The 21,045-nt window shown below is 46.1% G+C and overlaps 1 protein-coding gene and 1 long non-coding RNA gene across 5 annotated transcripts in view; one reads left to right on the top strand and one right to left on the bottom strand.

The window, feature by feature from the left end:
• Positions 1–20,438, top strand: part of LOC104866338 — a 79,266-nt gene extending 58,828 nt beyond the window's left edge. Inside the window, exon 6 of the long non-coding RNA XR_781418.1 lies at positions 20,379–20,438. This is a non-coding gene — a long non-coding RNA (uncharacterized LOC104866338). The remainder of the gene's footprint in view (positions 1–20,378) is intronic.
• Tnr (tenascin R) overlaps positions 354–21,045 on the bottom strand; it is a 407,880-nt gene continuing 387,188 nt past the window's right edge. For all 4 annotated transcript variants that reach the window (XM_010630206.1, XM_010630204.1, XM_033762105.1 and 1 more), the window contains 5 exons: positions 17,141–17,292; positions 15,609–15,705; positions 11,390–11,551; positions 7,922–8,085; positions 354–7,032 (listed from right to left, as the gene is read on the bottom strand). In XM_010630206.1, the coding sequence (XP_010628508.1) occupies positions 6,913–7,032; positions 7,922–8,085; positions 11,390–11,551; positions 15,609–15,705; positions 17,141–17,292 (695 nt within the window). In that variant the 3' untranslated portion in view covers positions 354–6,912. The remainder of the gene's footprint in view (positions 7,033–7,921; positions 8,086–11,389; positions 11,552–15,608; positions 15,706–17,140; positions 17,293–21,045) is intronic.

Consider the following 21,045-nt stretch of genomic DNA (forward strand, 5'->3'; position numbering starts at 1 on the left):
AGAGAGAGAGAGAGACTCATTTCTGGAATTTTGGCCTGGCATCGAAACCACCAAGTTACTAAGCATTTCCTTTCCTGATTTCCTTCTTCTACATCCCTAAAGTAGCAAGGAGACCTGCGATTGTGCCCAGTTGTTCTCCGAGCCACTGGCCGCCCCATTCCCCGCATCCACTGTGCACGAACCAGGTTATGAATAGGGAAAAGGAAACCCGGGGATAAATAAAAGCAATTTCTTTCCTGTCTTCTTCTAGCTTCATTTCTCATTAAAAAAAAAATCACAGATGCCTGCACAAGGTACCCTGAAGGTGTTTATCTCTGGGAGTATGGGAGGGGCTGGTGCAGATCTGTCTTCAACTTGCTGAGTTTTACCTAAAAATTCATGAGGTTTCTGCAGTAGTTAAACGTGCATTCTGGTTTGAATGCGTTCATAGTATAATATTCTCTTCCCAAATGTTAAAGTATATCAATGTTCCAGGTGCTCACGACATGTTTATTCTGGGGTTCCTCCTTCCTACTCCTGCCTGTGCTGCCTGCTCCAGAATGAGTAGCATGACTCCGGAATATCCCACTCTTCCTACATTGGAAGAGAAAGAGGTTCCTATGTTCCCAAAAGAATGAGGCGGGAGAAACTGTGTTTGTGCCCTGATTTCATCTTCTCCTCTAAGCCTATGAAGGACCCTCTCTTCCACTCCCAAATTAAAAGAAAGAAAAAGAAAGAGCTGTCTGGATGTTTCTTACTCCTCTCAAACGTGAGATTGAGAGTCCCTAAGAATGTGACCAAAACAGTGCAAGAATTCCTCTTTCTAAAGGAAGAGAGAGAGAGAGAGAGAGAGAGAGAGAGAGAGAGAGATGAGGGAGAGGTGCACCAGAGGCCCTTTTGTGAGAATATTAGTAAAATCCAAATCCAAGATGTGTCTGTGTGGCCTCATAAATATAAATAAAGGCAGCTTCATGAGTAGAAAAATCAAAGCATTTTGAATTATTTGAAGAGATTCTGTGTTTTTTTTAAAGTAGCTGTGTGATTTGGGGGGACGTTCCTGAAACTTTCTCTGCCTGCATTCTCTAAGGTTGTGGTAAAGATTTAATAAAATATATTAAGCCCTTAATGCGGTATCTGGTAATAGTAGGTACACTGTTGTACTATTTTTCTCAGTCTTTCTCTTGAAGAAAGATAGATTAAAAAGCTCACCTCAGACCTGACGTTAGCCCCATTATTAATTGCTGTGTGAACATAGGCAAGCTGCTTATCCTATCTTGGCCTCCGTTTACTTGAGTATGAAGTCAGAGAAGGGTGTTAGGAAATCTCTGGAATTCCCTCTGGCTTGAAGGTGTGTTCTCAGTGTTTGCCTCAGGAGCAGGGTTTAAACACATTAGTGTTCAGCAACAGAATTTAAAAAGCAACACACGGTGTCCCTGGGGACTGCTAAACCCGCTAGAGGAAGCGCAGGGTTCTCATCCGGGCATTTGTTCCCCTGCTGGCCTTGCACCTGGCTGTGACGTAGGTGTCCCAGGCCTCCGGGGTGCGTGTTTGCTTTTCAGAGAAGGACACTTGCACTTTCTCACCTGTGCCCATGGTGCCAGTGCCCAAGAGAGCTAGCTCAAGCTGACAGGGTTAAGTGTTTCTGAACTGGGAATTTAGCATTAGCCCAACTCACATCCAGGCAACAGGGGCTGTTTTATTAAGCTAATAGAGGGAGCCCAGTTTGTCGAAGGAACAAGAGCCCTGTTATTTGGATGCTCTGCAATAGCCTTATTAAGCTCGGGGAAGGAGGGAGGATTTCCTGTTTGGAGAAAATGCAACACTGTCCAAAGATCTCGAGCTTTGCCAAGGACATTTGGACAATGAAGTGCTGCAGGTGCAATGAAGTCATATTTCAGACCAGGGGTGACCTTGGAAAGTAAATCAGAAATGCTGGAGATGACAAATCAGGCTGTGACTGCTGGTGATGAAAAAGAATGGTCCGGGTGGGATGGGTTGAACAAAGTCCCTCTGCTTCTTGTTTGGTGCAGTAGGGCCTCTCTGGTGCCTTCGTGTTGCCACAGGTGGAAAAATGGATAGGAGTTGTGGATGAGGCCAGAGGCCAGCATGCAAGAAGCCAATCTGGTACATTTATTATGGCCACTCACACCTGGTCTCTGCTTTTTCACTGTGGGATGTTTGTGGAAGGCTTCCTTTTAATCAGTGGTGATCCATCAGCTTCTTCTTTTGTTTAATTTTTCATTTTATTCTTTTTCCTAGCTGTTTTTCAAAGCCGAACCAGCCTAAGCAAATCCAGGGTGGATACAGATAGTATGAACTCCAAGTAATTTTTTCCAACTGGACCCGGAATCTACACTAATAAATTAAAATAGACGCTAGAGTTGTTTTCCCTACTTGCTTTTGGAAGTTTTCATTTCATCTGTGAGTGTCGAAATACTCCGGTATTACTGAGGAGACCTTTACACACATGTGAGGCGCTGGGATGAGGAAGGTGCAGAGGTTTGGGGGAAGAAGCTAGCCAGAGATCTGTAGGAATGTGAGTGAAGGGCCCTGCATATACAGCTAGAGAGAGGCTATATGCACCACCCAGAGCCAGCCCTAGGACTCACATTACCCTACAGGCTGGAACTTCTCTGTCATCATCACCCGCACAAAAAGGGAACACCCAGGAAGACCAGGCAGGGTTGAGATGCAGCACGACAGAATCTGGATGAGAAGCAGATCTGCAAAACTCACAGATCCACCCCAGGCTTCAGAGGTCACCAAGACCCATCTCGTAGTCTTGGCAAATTTTGAGGCAAGTGTGAAAACGAGAGATCCCACTCTCTTGTGGGATTATTGAAATCAAACCGAACTTCAATCTTTCAGTTTCCTTATGGAAGTTTTAAGAACAGTGAGATGCAAATAGAGTTGGAAAGTGATCCTCTCCCACCCTTCCCTCTGCTTCGGAGGGAAAGAAATGGAACTAGAGAATTAGACTGAATAGGTAGGAATTTGGTGATAGGAAAGCGGGGAATGAAAAAAATCACACAGCCCAGGTAAGCGGTCTCATATTTTCTGAAATTCTGTGTGGAGGGAGGAAGGAAGGGAGGGAGAAGGTGAGGTGAAGGAGGAGAAAGAAACAAGTCCACGCCCAGGAGCATTTGCAAATCCTGGTCACCGGCCAGTCTCTTTTCAAGCCTCTAAACTTGGTGTGTCCACTGCTCTCTCATGTTCCCTTTGTATTTCTCCAGAGAAGAGGACAGAGAGGAGCTCATAAAACCTTTCTCAATAGATGCTTTAAAAAGAGATCTTTGAAAAGATTCTTTAATGACTCTTTGTCCCTTGATTTATAGCTCTGCTATTGGACTAGATAGTAAAGTAAGAATGTGTTTAGGACTGTTTGGTTTAGCATGGGGCTCACTGGCAACCTTGGTTCTTTGAGCTTGAGTTTGAAATAGCAGTTTGTAGTGCGTAGGGAGCTGGTTGGTCTCCATGGGGGAAGAAACCGGGTGTCAGATGTCCATTACTTTACTGATAGTGGAGTTGGGTTGGTGGTAGATGAGTGGTGGGGTTGATTTAAATATTCATGGAAGTTTGCTCTTCATCTCTTTGCTGTCATTTTGTTTTCGTCTCCCATATAGATTAGTCTTGATTCTTGGTTTGCAGGGAGGTCTCCTGGAAACCAGGGGAGCCCAGCTGTTCTCAAAGGGTTTCCCCTGGGTCTCTGGAGGTGTTTTGTGCGCCACCTTGTGGTCGCTTCTAGTAAGACCACACTTTTTTTTTTCCAGTACGGGATTGGGGGGTGGGGGGGGGGACTGAACTCAGGGCCTTGAGCTTGTGAGGCAAGGTGCCATTGAGCTACATCCCCAGCCCTGCTCCATTTGTGTTTATGGCCAGCACTTTCCTACACATTGTCATGCCTGATAGTGCATCTTTACATCTGACGCCTTCCCTTCCAGAAGTAACCCTGGAAAATATGAATGTAACATATTGTAAACAATCCTTATGTGATAGGAAACACAAAAAGGAGAAACTGCCTGGGTCTGTCAGTGAATCTATTACACTCACTGGTAGTTGATTTTGATCTTTTTGCTACTTTTTTTTTTTTGGTGTAGGTATATACTCTCAAATGTCTTCATTGGACTGCCTTATGGCAGGGTCTGCTGGTTTTCCTTCTGAGATCCTTTGGTGTCCTTGCACCTCTCTGACATCCTCCCCTGGGAAGAGCACAGGTTTTTGGAGGGACAGGATAAGCAAGCATCAGCTAAGAAGTCAGAAGCAGCTTCTTAGTGAAGAAGCTCAGGGAAGAAGTTAGGTGAGTCAAGTTAAGAACCTTTGAGTCAAGTTGACCATAGGCTCTGGGAAGACAGTAGAACAGTCTCCTAAAAATGGTTAAGAAAAAAAAAATCAACAGTAACAAGAACAACAAAAAACACCTCAGGAGAAAAGGACTTTACTTCACAAAAGGAATGGTGAACTGATCTTTGAAGTTCCTTTCTTGCTTTAAAATTCTCTAAAATGCAACTAGGCAATGTTGCGGATACTATTTATAAAAATGTTCTGTAGGGTAAAATGGTTCCAGAGAGGCAGGCTTTGGTTTCCCCTGATGTTTCTTGACTTTCTCCTGAACTGATGACACACAATCATGTTCCGTTTCAGTTCTGCTGATGAGGTGGGCTGTCCTAGCACACTCAGGTCCCTGGTACTGCTTTTACAGACACAGTTCAGCCTCCTCCTAGGCATTGTTTTGTGGTGTGTGTGTGTGTGTGTGTGTGTGTGTGGATACAGGTGCATGTGTTTCACTTCTGATTCTGAATCAACCTCTCTTTCCTTCCCTCCCTCCCTTCCTCCTGTTCTTCTTTCCTTCCTTCCTTCTGTCTCTCCACACTGTGACCTAAGTGAGTTCTTTCACCAATACACATTCCTACTCTCAAATTTTCAGGTCATAGACTAGCATTATTGATGTTAAAGCTAAAAGGGAAATTAGAAGTTATTCTAGTCTAATTTCTCATCCAACGGGTGAGGACACTGAGGACAAGCGGGGTGGAACTACCTAGCCAGTCACACAGCTGCGTAAGGGCAGAGGCGAGCCTTTGCCTCAGCCCCCAGCTCCTCCTCGTCCAGGAAGCTTCCTTCCCCTCATTCTGGCCCCCGTCTCTAGTTAACTCTTGTTTAATGTTTCTTCTAGTTTTTTGAAACCTTCCGTGAACTGAAAAATAAATGTACCACCTACATTTTTTTTTTGACCCCGGGTGTGTAGCAGATGAGGTCTTGCTGGAAGCCACTGAAGAGAAGGAGCCTGTGGGACAGGGCAGACTGACTCCATCCTCACAGCCCCGGAAGTACATCTATCAGTCTAAGGGATTATCTGTCTCTTCCTGGTTATTAAAGCTTGTTTAGAGGGTGATGTTTCCATTAGAAAATTACCAACTCTCAGGCTTATCTAGTCACTGGTCGGCAAAGGCACAGATGCCCAGTTTGGCAAACGCGGTCTCTACAAGAACTAGACTAGGGCTCCTGGGGGATTAGGGGGAGGAAGGGAAAAGGCAGCTGTGGCCCTGGGTGTGACTTTGGATGGTTGCTGCAGGATGGTTGCAGCTGGCATCGGATTTGGAGAAGTTAAAAGTTTTTAGAACCCTGGGCTTAACGATCAAACCATGCCGGCGGAGACAGCACATCTCACAACACAGGCACGTGCCCACAGTGCTCCCCTTTGCACCTTTGGGTTTCTAGATGCAATTTCCTCTGGCACTTTTCATTTTTCCTTTCAAAAGCAGAATAATAAAAGAAGATGGAGAAAGGCTTCTCATGATCTCCCCTCATTAAGGGGTCATTTCTGTTTCTCACAGGACCAATTTTTTTTAAAAAAAGCCCCAAAGTAAATATTCCATCTCTTCCCAGGATTAGTAATAGGAGAACGGCTGGCTGGTCATATTGCTTCTTCTTCTGACTTTCATTAAGCCACCTACACCAAGGAGAGCCTGGCTGATGACATAAATAAGGCCTTCAGTTTGCAAATTCAGAAAAATAATCTGTGATAAAGCAGAACAGAAATGGTAAAAATGGAACTAGGCAGGATCTGTTTTCCATGGGGCTTATAATCGCTAGGGCAGGTGCCCTTATTTCTGCTTTTTCTGTCTTTTCTGCAGAGCTTGACCCAAAAGTGCTATAGACAAATACCATCTCCCCTTCCCACCCTTGAAAAAGGTTCCTGTGTGGCCGACCTGAGGGAGAAGTGATTTGAGACCCACAAGGACACAACCACTGTACAACCCAGTGCCAGTGGCAAGCAACATCCTGGGAACTAGATCTCAAAACAGCTGTTGGGGTGATAAGATCGTAGGCTGTAAGGTAGATTGAAATCAGGCGAGGATTGAGCATAGCTAGAAAAGAGGCCTCACTGCTCTGGAAAAGTGAGAGTTTCAGAACGAGAACTTTGGCCCATTCCAAAGGACGAGGGCGGCTGGGTCAGGGTGAGGTTGATCTCTTCCCTCTTCAGGGTGCTGCTGGCCAGGCTCTCTTGCTGAGACTTCTCTGGGCTGGTGTGACTACCTGATTATCCAAGGCTATGACCCGATTACCAGTACCTCAAAGGTGGAGGCATCTCAAGAAGACAGAAAAAGAGGTGAACACCTATTGCCCTAACAAGTGTCCTCCATGATTTGTCTTCGAATTGGTCATTTAAGTGAACATCTACTTTTCCTCCTTGGTGGGAAAGGAGGGGAATGTTAGGGATGACAGGTTAGGAGGGAGAGGGCAGCCATGGGGCCGGGCTCCAAGCAGTAGAAACTACAGTAGATAGTAGTCAGGTGACCCCTGCCTCAGCCCTGCTTCCTTCAGATACCGTTACTATGTTGCGAAGCACATTACTATCACCCTCCCCCCTTGTATCATATTATAAAATACAAACAAATGACAGAAAAGATCGTTTGGCTTGTGGCTGCCCGCTACTCAGAACTGTAAGGCCCGCCGTTTCCTCCCTGCTGAGAGACGGTGGTTGTAGGGCCGCATCTTCATTTCCACAAAGGGTATGGAGAACTCGTGGCCTTTCCAGTGGTACCAGTTGATCCCCTGGGTGTGAAACAGATAAACACATCAGTGTACTCTTCCCCCTCCGTGGGAGACCCTACTTGAAAAGAAGGGAAATGATAGGACCAGGCAACTGAGGGGTGGGTTTAGCTACTTCAGTTAACAAGTAGCTTTAAGGCTGAGCTCCTACTGATGAGAAAGGAGCAAAGTCTCGGTCCAGCTTTCCCCTTAAACTTGCCTGTGGCCCGGGTCCTTACTGCAGGTCACTCCTCACTCCAGTTGTACGTCTCTGGCTTTCAGGAACTGTGCATGCACCAGTAAATGGTGGTGAATTTCAAAATCCCAATAATGTGGAAGCATTTTGCAGAGACTACTCTTTGCTTGCTCCTGATAGGATACTCAGGTGGTCTCCACCTGGAGTGACTGACCTTCTGGGTTTGCCCAGAACTGCAGGGTTTCCCTGGATGTGGCTTTCCAGTGTCAACACTGAGAAAGTTTCAGTTGGTCCAACTGTCCCCTTATTATCCAGCCCGGCCTGTGGAAGAGTCTGGTTCATGGGCATTTCTGCTCTCTCTCTCTTCCTGGGCACTTTAGGATGAAGTTGAAGCTGTTCCTAGAATTGATGAGCTCCCCCCACAATGAAATGACATGGAAGTTGACTGGCCGTCAGGGGCCAGTCTGAGTGGGTTCTAGCTCCAGATGCTTCCCAGAGGAAGGAAAGGAGCACCTGGACCTTCCTCTGGCTTCCACTCCATGCTGTCCTCATCCCAGTGTCGGTTACACCTTTCTCTTTATAATAGTAGTCTTTTCCAGGACTCTAAGTGTTTCTTTTAAAAAAGAGGAATGTAAGACTCAGGTGTGCATTCAAATCAAGCTGGGGCCCTGGGGCCTGAGCTCCGCATCACCCCCAGCGCCACAGGTGGCCGCCTACCTGGCTGTGTCTCGATTCCCCATACTTCCCATTCAGGTTGGTCCGGTGGCAGTTCTTATACCACCAGGCGCCCTTGTATGACATGGCACAGTTAGTCACAGCGACATCATTGTCTCTGTCCTCTGTGGAGAAAGGGCGTCCCTGGTGATAGCTGAGGGAGTCTCCTGCAAAAAGGAACATGCATGAGGCTGTGCTGTTTGTCCCTCTTACCAGGATTTTCTGGACATCTGACCTACTCCCAGGAAACCTGGCCTCCATGTACAGACCGTCACCCACTCTCCTGTTCCCACTGAAGCCCGTGGCTGGCTGCACAGAGCTCATTCTCTACTTTATCCCTGCTGCGCTTTAACCTCTGCGCTGGAATGGAGTATTTAAAGTAAAGGATTAGGCCATCATTCCTTTATCAGGACTGATGGAACTTATGGCAGGATTTGGGGCTAGGGATATTGTGAAGAAAGCTCATGCTGTTTATTAAATTAAAGTGATCTTAGAAGAGTCTGAGGTTACTTTGTGCTAGCAGAGTCCTAGTTCTGGTTAGGTGGATTTGGAGTTGTGGTCACGGGGGCCACTCAATTCCTCCAACTCAACCTTCGGCTGCTCAGTCATCATTTTATAGGGGAGTCTGTTGCTAAGGCAACACATCATTTGATGTGTTCCATTCTCTTCATCTTCTCCTTCCAGTCTCCCAGGATTCAGACTTTGTATCCATCTAGAGCTAATCCCACCACCTGCAACTGTTCTCTATCATTCCCCATCCTGAAAAAGGAAGAAGAGATTTCTTATCTTTCTCCTTAATAAAAAAAAAAAAACAACTCAACATTTTCACCTCATTCTACTGTAAGTCATACTTGTATCCTTTACCTTAAAGATTCTTGGGCTAATCCTGCTCTCCAGTAATGGTTTCTTTAATCACCAATTCCTTGACCACACTGTCTGTACACCAACGCTCCCATCTTCTCATCCCTGCTTGTACCGCTGTGATCAGACTTTGTGCTCACTCCTCTCCTGGAACGAGGCTCTCCAGTTTCCACTTAGCTATTGCCTGCCACTGTCTTCATGTCCTCCTCAAATCTGGCCCCTTCCCCTCAGCTGCCTCGTCTGTCCCACACATCGACAGAGTCCTTGTTTCTCCCTGTTAAATCTCCATTCAGATTTACCTCTTCCTCTTAATCTCCTCATGAGCGAAGGCTCCCAGTCTCTCCTGCGAGGGTCAGCGTAGCAGCCAACAGCTAGTCTTTCTGTTCTTCTCTCAGATTTACTTCATCCTATTGAGGGCTTTCCCAGTGATCCCCCTCAGACCTCGCCTCCACTGTGCCCCTCAGGACTTACAAGGGCACCCCCTGCCCACTGTGCTAAGATGAACTTTCTCGGCTCCTTCAGGCTGAAGGCTTGTCGGGATCTGCCTCCTGCTCCGCCACCAATTTCTTTCTTTCCTACCGAACTTCTACTCTGCCTGGGACAGCCGTGCCTGTCACGTCCCTTCGGAGGAGCTGCTCCTTTGGCAGCTTCTCATCCAGGTGATGCTTTCCTTACCATTTGGGTCCTAGTCAGCACAGCTGCCATGATGGAGCCTTCCTCAACTGCCAGACCCCTTCTCTGAGCACCCTTTGGACAGAGAGTACCATTTCTTGTGTAGTGAACTACTACTTCCTAATCGTTTCTCTTCAAATGACTACTTTAGTTCTTCAGAGGCCATGTCTTATGTTCCTTTTGAGTTGCTACAACTTGTACAATAAACCTTTACAACTTGCTCAACAACCTCTTACTGATTTGGAATGTTCAGTTCTAACTCAAGTACAGTCCTCCTTAGAGACATGGGTGTTGGTAGCCTTGAGAAAGGGGAGTAGAAGGAGGAGCAGAAATTGGATTGGAGGCCCCAGGATAGTGTTTTGCTAATGGGGCCAGTACAATCGAGCGACACCTAAAGGCCAGGGAATTAGGTAATATTAAAAATGGCAGACAGAGAAGGGTAGGGCCATTCCTCCCTGGAAATCTGCTGCTCCAGAAAGAACCGCCATGGTATGGAGTTGCCCAGAGATGCATGCAGCCTAAGTAGGCTGACATTTTCACCTCCCGGAGATGAGCTAATATTGAAGATGAAGAAAAATCATAATTAATTTTTAATGAGCAGCCATGATCTTAGGAGAATTTGTCTCTGACACATAAGAGACAAATTCAGCTCAACACTTCTGCCCTCTGTGGGGACTTGCAGGGAGAGAGGGCTGAGGCACTGGTCGCAGGGGCCAGGCCTAAGTTAGATAAAACATAGGCTTGGGGTAGGAGGAAGAAAAGGGAGGAGGGAAAAAATGCAGGGAAGTGGGAGGGTGTGCTTCCTTTCCTGTAGGAGAAATCAGAATGGCTTTTCTGCAGGCACAGTTCTAATCCTGGGGAATGAATAGCATCTGGTTATTTTTGAAATTTAGTCTGACATCTTGTTTAATAAGTCCATTTCAATAGCTATTTTATGCTCAAAATGTGACAAATTGGACCTTTTGTTGGGGCTCTCTAGGCTCATCAGATTGCCATTGCTAATGATCTCCAGTATGAACAATAACAAAGGAAAGTGTGTCTTTGGAGTAACAATACTGGGCTGAAAAGAGAAATAATTGAGCAGATGCAGTCATTGGAAGGGCAACACCTTGAATGCTCTTCTTAATTCTGAGAGGTATAAAAATGTTACTAAATTTAAACACCAGCACTTAGCCCTGAAATTGGAGTTAATGAAAAGGCCAATCACTCCTTGTACCAAACAGTAGAATATCTGGCACAACAGACTATGAAAAGTGCTACAGCAGAACACATGAAACATACTAGTGAAGCCTAAGAAGCAGACTGGACTTTGTGTGTCAACAAAACTAAATGTACAGAGCTTATCAAGATGGCTGCTCTGCTCAGTGGAGATGCCATAATGTCTACATAGGAAATCTGACTATGCACATGGTCCCCTGGGAGGCCCGAGAAGCACGCAAGGGGCATTTAAGTGATGTGCTTTGCTCCTCAGTGGGCTGTTGTTGTGACTGCTGATGGAGGAGTGGGGAGGAGGCATCCCAGAGACTGGGAATCTGTGTTATTTTTGCTAGTTCAAAGATGGTGTCCTAGATGCGGGATGGTTTCCCCCAGGTGCGGGATGGTTCTGCGCCCTCTGGATAAGAGAACATATTGATTCATCTAGTTAAGAAAAATAATCCTTTGTCCTCCCTCATGGCTCTTTCTTTTTTAACTTTAGAGGCACTTCCATGGCATTTATTGAATTTTTTCTGACTATTCTGTGAAGTGAGACAGACATTATTAAAGTTTTCTAGACGAGGAAACAAGTCCTGAGAAAGTGACTTGGGGTGGCCTAAGTGGCTAGCCGAGGGTTCACGAGCCCTGGGCTCTGCTGCTTCCTGCTGCAGGAGATGCCTGACACCCAGGGCCCTTGATCTGCTGCATGCCGCTGCCCTTGGGGTGTGCTCAGGGCCCAGGTACCCGCAGTGCCATTGTAGCTTCCTATGCGGAGTTTGTACAGGCTTCTGCTGTCTTCCACAGAGAATTTGTCGTAGTAGGCGAAGGCGGCCTCCTGCCCATCCCGCATGTCCACACGCAGCTCGTAGCGTCCCTGGGCTGTGATCCTGTGGATGTTGTCCAGCCCTGTGGAGAAGAGCAGAGGCTGTGCTGAGCCTGGCCCCGGCAGCTTGGGAGATGGGAGGGAAAACTGGCTTCTCAGGTGATGGGAGGGAGAACACCCTTCTCAGGTGATTGTCAAACAGCCCCCTGCAGGCTCTGCACTTCCTGCTACAAAGAGGCGTCCAGATCTGCTGATGGACGCCACCACAGAAAGCTTGGGTCCCCGTGGCTAGTCTTGACCTAGTAACTGACAAGCTCAAACTGGGTCCCGGGCCCGGCTACCTTCTCTGCCAAATGACGCTATGGACAGAAAACGACAAGTGGCATTGTGGGTGTCTCTGGTGCGAATGAGAGAAAGCAAGATACAGAAACAGTGGAGGAGTTCAGAGCACCCTAGATACTTAGACATCCTAACATTTCGTAGGAGCCTGAGAAGGAGGTTCCATGCCTGTCATCACACTGTCGTGCGTCTGTCCTCCTCCGGGGGTCATGAGCCAGGTCAGAGAAGATGGATAGTCTTGGGCTTATGGTGATTCAGATTTCCTGACTACACGGCGGTGTGAAAGCCAGTCACATTTAGTAAAAACTGCAGTTGGAGCTTCGAATTTGAATCATCCCCTGGGTGGTGATTTCCGGGTGGTGCCCTCTCCTGATGCCAAGCAGTGGAGTGTGCTGCTGAGCTGGGAGGCTCCGTGAGTTAGGTGTATTAAAAACATTTTCAATTTAAAATGATTTTCAACTCAGGGTGGACTTATCAGGTTGCAGCCCCTATCATAAGTTGAGGGGGGGGGTCTGAATTATACTGTGCTTCCTGATTACAGCTCTTTCTGGCTCATCTGCCCGCCACACTTTGCCCTGCAGCCTCTGCTTTGGTCTTCTACCAGTGACCCTGCCCTCTCATGCCCTCTAAGCATCCCGGGTTTGGGCTAATTGATTCTTTTAAGGCATAAACCCTTGCAAATCTGAGTTAGGGTGGAGCTCAGATCCTCCTTAGTGCTGCTTTCCCATATATTTTACTGCTCCCTTGCTCTGGGAAGCTCTGATTTTTGACCTATTTGCCCCAACTTTGGACCCCTCACTTTGCATAGCGATCTCGGACTCTACCTGATTTCTGTCTGTCCACTGAACTGGGGACCCTCTCCCTTTGCGGTGACATCTGATATCTCTTCTAGTGTCTCACGATTTAGAATCAGAGAGGAGGGAAATGAGAGTCACTTAATCCTTTCCTTCCTCCAAGCCTTGGGTAGACCTTGGTCAGTGACTGCTGAGGGCATTCATGTTTGATCTTCTTGCACCAGTGCGGATTGACTTCTGGAGCTTTCCTGGAGTGAGTGTGAAGTGAGTCTCCACCCAAGGCCCATTTTACATAGTTTTTCTGGCTCTAACCTGCTTCTATTCTCCTTCTTGTAGAACCACCCCCGACTCACTTGCACAAGAATTCTCCCCATTAAGTAACTGAACAAGAATCCCTGTCTCAGGCGCTGTTTCTAAAGAACAGGGTGGGACATAACCCCTGGGTGAATAGTATTATCTCCAGAGGAGTACTGCTGCCAAAGCACACATCGCTGGGCTTCACCTCTATTCAAGAGTCCTCATTAGCTTTCTGTTACACCATCAAGACCTCTCTTTCTGGTCTTTAAGTTCCACAGTGTGCCTTCGATCAATACATCTGGTCTCGTTTTTTCCCCCTGATTTGCATTTCCCCCGGGCTGGATGGATTTCCTGCCTGCTCCTGGTTTGCTGTGTCCAGGGGATTGCTGCCTCCCCTCCATTTTTCTGACTCGTTGCTGTACCAGGAACCTGCCTTGCTTTTCCTCTGAATCTCTGTGGACTTTTATTTATTTTTTGTTACTGGAGATTGAACCCCGGTCCTTGCTCTTTCTAAGCAGGCGGCAGAACCACTGAGCTAAATCCCCAGCCCTTCTGTGGACTTTTCGATGGTAGCTCACAGGGTGGCACAGTGTTTCCCAGGATGGGAGGCAGTCTCTGACGATACGAGAAATGCACAGGAGTAAGGCACTAAGTGATCATAAACATACAGGCAGAAAGATATTTCCAAATTTTATCTCAGTCATTCTTAGTAGACAGAGAACCACCCCCTCCCTGCCCAAACCTCTAGGTCTCTGTTCAGTTCAAGTATTTTTTGGTTTGTTTAACACGCCAATTTTCTGATCTCCATTTTTGTTTCTTTTGTTCTTTTCGGTACCGGGGATCGAACTTGGGACCTTACGCTTATGAGGCAGGCAGTGGAACCACTGAGCTAAATCCCCGGCCCCTTGAGCTCCATTTTTAATACTACTATCAGGAGCAATGACAATGGGCTGTGTTCAACTGTCACTTAATAGCATTAATATTATTTCCTTTTTATTGTATTTACTTTAGAGCCCTCCTTTTTATGGCATGTGATAACCATCATTGCATTTTTGGAAGTGCTATAAAATTTCCTTAAAAATAGATTTTAATTAGATAAAAAGTGATATGTAGGAAATTTAGGTGCTTGACAGTTTAAATATTTCAGAAATATGACAAAAACTATGAGACTGGTTCACAGTAACTTAGGTTTAGGACAAAAGTTCTTATCTGCTATAGATACATTGATTCATGTGCATTTCACTTGTCTTTCATGCTGTTTGCAAATGCTTTCTAGGTAAATATATTTTCCTATTTGTTTGACTCCTCTCTCAATGCGCTTATATGGCTTTTACCTTTTACTTTTATTGGATATACTAGAAAACACAGATTTGGTTTATAATAGGTACTCAATAAATCCTTATCATTGCTTGATTGATATCTATACTTTAAGTACTAACCATCCTCTAGGCAGTGATGATAAAAGAGAAATACGATGTGGTCCCCGCTCTGAAAGAAGCTTATATAGTCAAGAGAGGCAGCAAGTAACATGGGCACTATGATTTGAACCACAAAAGAGAATGTGGCAATCCTCCCACGGGCAAGGACAACAGGTGAAAGAGATGGTTAGGACAGCGGGAGAAGGTGGGAGAGTTTAGCTGAGCCTGTGGATATGTGCAGCAGTGTGTAGGGGTGGGGCTGGCTGAGAGAGTGTTCCTTCCTTACAGGAACCTCGGCGGTCCTGTGGGTTTGGAACTTGGCTTTGGGGAGGGTAGGAGGAGGAGCAGGTGAGGTACTTAGGCTCTAGAAGGAGAGGAGAAAGGTGTTGTATTTTGGCCAAGGTGTTTGGCTTTCACGATGGTCATGAGGAGTCATTTAAAGAGATGATTCACCCTGGCTTACATCTGGGGTGTGAGGAAGATCACTGTAGTGGCTGTGCAGATCACAGGATGGTCTGGGAGTCTGGGAGGCCAATAAAGGGGTTGTTAGCTGGTCATCCGGGAGAAAACGGTGAGGCTTGGACAAGATGATGGCAGGGGAAGTGGAAAGGAGACCACAGTACAGAGCATGGTTATTTGTTTCTTCCTCTGCCCTCTTCATGAGCTGCTATGAAAATCTAACCAAGCAGGAGAGGTATGTAATCATATATAGCTGCTTTCTGCATTGGTGTCACTGCCACCTGGCTGGCTTGGGCATATGTTACCTTTCCCATTCCAGTTCAGTCCTTCATCTAAACCTGCTGTTTGTGTCAGACATCTAGGGAATTGCTGATCACCTTCAAAGATACTTTGCTGTTCCCCTTTCCTTTCCACACCAGGTGATAACATTTTCCAAGGACCTGAGCAGAGCTATTGTCCTCCTTTCTCTCTTGACCTGCAGCTTGGCTGATTCCCAGCTTTGGAGAGACGCCGAGGCTGTGCATTACTCCCCATTCCCCGCTTCCCCTGCTGGGCAGCTCACTGCCTTTGGGGCTGCTTCGTGTGGAGACCCATCAGCATAAGAGACTATTAATGAGGATGGGAAGGGACACAGCAAGGAGGAAAACACCACGTAAGATAAAAACAGATCAATAGTAGAGCCAAACAGAGCAAGAGGCACTGAAAGCAATTCACGAGATGTCAACTTCTCGATGGACAGAGGGTTTCTGATGATCCCAGGCAGACACAGAAAGGAAAGAGATGAATAATAAGCTAGATCTGCACACCACAGGGAAGCAGAAAGCAGGTGTTACCTAGCCAAAACTCATCCTCCAGGTTCCCGAAGCCCACCCGGTAGTCAGCCCATTTCCGGAAGAAATCAGTTTGGCCATTCTGACGCCTCTGGAATACCTGTGAAGAGAAGGAAGGCGCTTGAGGTGAGGCTGAAGAAAAGAAACCGCGACGGGGCCTGGGATTTAGCTCAGGGGATCGGTGGCCTGCCTTGCAAGCACAAGGACCTGAGTTAAATTCCCGGTACCCCCCCAAAACAAAACAAAACAAAACAAAAACAAAACTGCGATGAATACACTTGATATGATTGGGTTCTATATAGGCAATGACACACATTCACAGATAAGGACCATTTCAGACCAGAACTTGGGATTTGCGCCACAACATGTGGAGGGAATGTTCAGAGCCCTTCCTTGGAAGTGCGGAGGCCCCGGAGGAATAGGCTGGGGTGTGATGTTGCTGCCCCTTGTACCCTTGCAATGTATAGGGATGAAGGCTGCATATCAAGCTCCCAAATAGGGGAAATAGGTTTGACTATCAAATTAATCTTTTGCACACAGAGTAGAAGAAAGCATTTCTCACCAAAAGAATAGGACCAACTTCAAGTCATCTAGTCACTGTCATCATCTTATTGCACACAAAGCAAATGCGTATCATTCACATTCTGAGCTGGTTAAGTGCTAATTTCACTTGACCTCCAATACATCAGCCTCGGCTTCAATTTCCAATTATGCTTTAAGAAGGAGGCACAAATATGTCAGAAATATAAAAGAAAATGTCTCCCCAGAGTGGCTGTTATGAGCACAGCCACCATTTAACTCTATTCAAAGACTTCCCATTTTGTAACGTGGACAGTCCAGCACTATGTGTTTTGGCAATGCTAGAGGAAGATGTGCAGGAGTTGGGGGCGGGGGGTGCTGGGTCTGCAACCCCACCGATCACGTCAGGGGCCAGGCTGCACTGCAAAACTGCCTTGCGTTGATAGATGAGGCTGTGAGGCCCCTGACAGGCATGGGAGGAAGGCAGTGACAGCAAGTGATATCTCCTTTTCCTGAAAACCAGTGCACCCCGAAGGTTAGGACAGTTCGAAGGAAGAGCCAGGGGCCTGGAGAAGGATGAGGAAAGGGGCAGACCTTGTAACTAGAGTGGCTATCCAAGTTCCACTCCTCAGCTGCTCCCCTCTATGCCACCCTCTAAGAGAAGGGGCAGATACTTCCCACAGGGAGGCGCTTCTTGTGCTGAGGGGCTTTATTATAGCTGCTGTCATCAGCAGGCAAGATCAGCGTGGCTTTCAGGAGGCTCTACTGCTTTTCCCCAGCACCCTCCTGGATAACGGAGCAGGGAAGGCAGTCATCCTGGACATATGACTGGCCCAGGCCACCTCAGCCTTTGTATGTAAATTTTTGCCTCTGCTTCACACCATCTATGATTGGGGTGCTGTCTGAGGCCTTGGAGGCAATGAAAAGTCCCAAGTCAGATGTAGAGGGGGTGGATGAAAGGATGGCCAGAGCCTTAAGGATGTTTGCATGTGTGGAGAACAGCTGCATGTACTTACAATCCATCCTCCCCCATCTGTGGTCATGTCGCAGTACACTTGCAACTTCTGGCTGAGCTCCCCGTTGAGAAAGACGGTGTAAACCCCACTCAGAGTGTCTCCGTTCATCAAATGCTGGGCACAGTCTTGAGGATGAGAGAACACCCGACCCTCTGCACAAGAGAAGAGGTAATTTCTAGACAGTGTCCTTTTCCCCACTGTGCACAAGAGCTAATTGGATCAGATAAGGATTTAAGGGTCTCACAGGTGGTACTTCAGCAAGAACTGTAAGAATTCTCAATGAATTCAAACAGTGCAGGGGTATGAGCACTCCGCATTATTTGTGATTCTCCTCTTCCACTGACGCTGCATTTATGGGACAACAGTTTTATGAGATAAGGAGGCCGAAGAGTTGAATTCATGGTTTGGCTTCTCTACTTACCTATTTGCTTGACTTTCAGCAAATGGCCTGGTTTCTCTGAGTATCAGCTTTCTCACAAATGGAGGTAACAAAGATGTCCCCCTTGCAGATGAAGATGTCTTAATATAGCCGGTAACTGGATGGGTACTTAGGAGATGTGACAGATGTATGGGCCAACAAATCAGTATGAAGTCTGCCTTCCAAAAGTGTGAAAGGCATCTAAGCGAAGTCTTTCATCATCTTCATAGCAGCCTTCAAGGCATGCCTGAACAAGCTCAGTGTTAGTAAGATAGATATCTATTCCTTGTGCAAAACAATCTCCTGATTGTACTAAACAATCGAATGGCCATGTTTTACAGTTTGGTTTAAGTTTAAGGAGAGGGCAGGGGAAGTAAATTGCAGCTCATCTTTCAGACAGAACAGCTCAATTTGTAGAACAATATCTAATTAGCTGAAAGAGAAGCTTAAATCATGCATCTTGAGGAGCTTAGCTTTGGGACACGTTTTAGTGCTGAGCAGGCAAACTGAGAAGCAGCGAGCCCATCAGATGAGGTTTTCTAGACTGCAGTGGGGACAGAGCAAGTTAAAGGCAGAGTTTGATATGTGAGGAATGGCAGTTTGAGTACCCTGCAAATACAATGATCTGCTGAGCAAGTGAGGAGCATGGTGTGGTTGATATGGTTCTGTGTCCCTGAACGTTTACCGGTTATGAAGAAAGGCTACAGAGGCCTCACGTACCAGTCACTGCTGTGTCTGTGTTCCCTAGAGGCAGAACCAGCATACTACAAATGTGACCTAGGGCCATTTGGAAGGCCAGGTAGTGGGTCAGAGTACGTGACAGCATATTTCACAAGGAAAATGACACAGTAATCTCACTCAAAGCCCTGGTTATCTAAGCCCAGGTCACAGGTCATCAGTGAAGCGTCCTGCGTTAGGAAGGGGTTGGCAGATTTCATGCAGATCTCTCTGGATTTGGGTTAACTCCTGGCTCATGGACTGTCCCTTGGCTTGTGGCCCCAACACTTTTAAGGGGAGCACCCATTTCAAGGGGTTTGGGACAAAGGCACTGCCCACTTCAGAGAGTAACAATACATTCCTACAATACTTGTACTTTACAAAGTGAGTTTTTATTTCTACTTAATTCTTGTCAGAAACTTGAGGAGAAGGCAGATTGGTATAGATCAGAGACTCAAAAAGAAAGTTGCTCCGAATCATCACATGACTTGGGTCACTTGATCTGAAGTTTGCAGGACCCCATCACATGCTTTGTGTGCTCAACTAAAGCAGGAAATGAGATGTACACTTTGGCTCCTGGAAGCCTACATCTATCCAGGTGGCAAAGGGTTAACTAATGTGTGTATTTGTCTTACAGGCATATAAAACCCCCAAAATGCGCCTCAATAAGTTCTGTGTTCAAGTTAAATCTTTACCCCTTGAAACTGACTTCCCTAATATAATAACTGCGGAAAAGCTATTACCTTTCATCTCCAGCCTGCACTAGAATGATTTAAAGTTATTGATTCCACCTATTCTTAGAGGTGACAGTTTCATTTCAGGTGACAGGTCTCTGTCCCTCTCCCTATTGCTTTGGGAGCATGGTTATTATTTCCAAGCTATTCTTCTGTTGTGGTTATTGTTGTTGCTGTTTCTTCGTTAGGCAAAAAATGTATGTAGTTCAGGTTGGCTTTGAACTCACTATGTAGCCCAGTCTGGCCTTGAACTCATGAAGATCCTCTTGCCTCAGCCTCCAAAGTGCTGGGATTACTGGTGTGCACAACCATATCTGGCTTCTAGGCTGTTCTTGACCTGATATCTGGAGCAATGAACACATCTGTATTCTCCCTCTAACTGCCTGAGCTTCTTATTTTATATCAGCACCTGATATTCCTGGCTTTCACCTTGAAGTTACCTTATGTACTAATAGGCCTTTCTTATGAAGGAAAATTTCTTAATTCAATTGCAGCTCAACTTCTTAAAGGAACTAAACTTTCTCCCCAACATCCAGTGTGTCCTCAACAAAACACTTCCCCTCAAACTTCAAAACAACAGCCTTATTCAAATATACCTATAGAACACAACCAGGAGCATACACGGTCCTGTTTAAGCTTCACGTTGACAATGTTGGTTACTATGTTACAGATATTTACAAAGGGATCAAACATATTATTTTAAAGCTACACTTGAAACAAAAATATAATAAACTAAGATGACTTATCCTGGAGAAGGGAAATTTAAAATACATATGTGAGTCATCTAAAAGAAGGATTTACTTTTTTTTTTTTTTAAAGTCAGAAAATAGGAATAAAATCAACTTGAGAAAAAAAGTGTTGTCTAAGAGACACCAACAGTGGCTGTTATAAAGGTCATGGATGGTGCCCAAGGAGAGGAAGGATCCTGCTTTCTTCCTCCTTAGCCTCTGTGCTCAGCTGGCTGCGGAGGTACTCCTCGAATGTGCAGGAGCCTGGTACATGGTAGGTTATGCTTGTTGCACCCTTGATAAATCACAAGGCCATCTGTTCATTTATACATTGATTTACTGCAACTTAATCTGTGGCATTAGTGGGAAGACAATCAGAAAGCATTTTGCTTTTACAGACTATCAGGAGCAGCAACCTGGGATTTCCTCATCCTGGGAACTTGGAGAAGATGCAACCCTTACCACGAAACCACCTCTCTCCAACCCACCCTAGGTTTCAGCCCTGCCAAAGTTTTGCTGCATACTCACTAGTCCTGGATCAGATTATTATTCCTTTTCATCAGATAAGAAAAAGCAGAGGTTCATAGTAGTTCTCCAATTGAGGGTTCTATTAAAATTCAGATTTCTGTATTCCATTGCAGATCTACTAAATCAGAATGTCAAGGAGTAGGCCCCAAGACTCTTACTACACAGCACCTCGGGTGAGTCTGAAGACCAGCTGGATTTAAATTCCTCCATTTGTAGTGTGTATTTTCCTCTTCTCCTGAGAGGGCACCCAAAGTAGAAGTGATAAGCTAGATAATGGCCCAAGGGGACCTGTGGCTTGTGGTCTACTTTCTCTGCCTAGATTCATATGATTGGGCAGCTGATTGACCGAATAGCGCCTCTCTCTCTCTCTCTCTCTCTCCCCCTCTTCCCTCCCTTCCTCCCCACCTTCCTATCTCCCTTCCCATTCTCTCTCCCAGTAGTGGACTCTTCCCAGACTTAGATTGGATGGGATGGGATGGAGCGGGGATGAGAGGTTCTATTTAAGCTTTGTGTTTTGGTTCTTACCATTTCAGTCTGTTTGGGGGGTTACTGGACTTTGCGGGGACAAATCATTCACTCTCACCAGAAACTCATTTTTAACCCTAGCACAGATTATCCTAGTATGTTATCAAAGGTAGAAATTTCAGTTCTGAAGACAAACCAGCTTTTTCTTCCCTTTGGTGCATGCAATACATTGAGCCTGGCCTGACAAAGGAGCCTTTTTTTTTGTCCCCCTCCCCAGGCTGTGATGATTACCAAGCTAACAGGGAAGCAGTGACC

The sequence above is a fragment of the Fukomys damarensis genome, unplaced genomic scaffold, assembly GCF_012274545.1.
Source record: "Fukomys damarensis isolate Sample0158 unplaced genomic scaffold, DMR_v1.0_HiC HiC_scaffold_11, whole genome shotgun sequence".
NCBI lineage: Eukaryota > Metazoa > Chordata > Mammalia > Rodentia > Bathyergidae > Fukomys > Fukomys damarensis.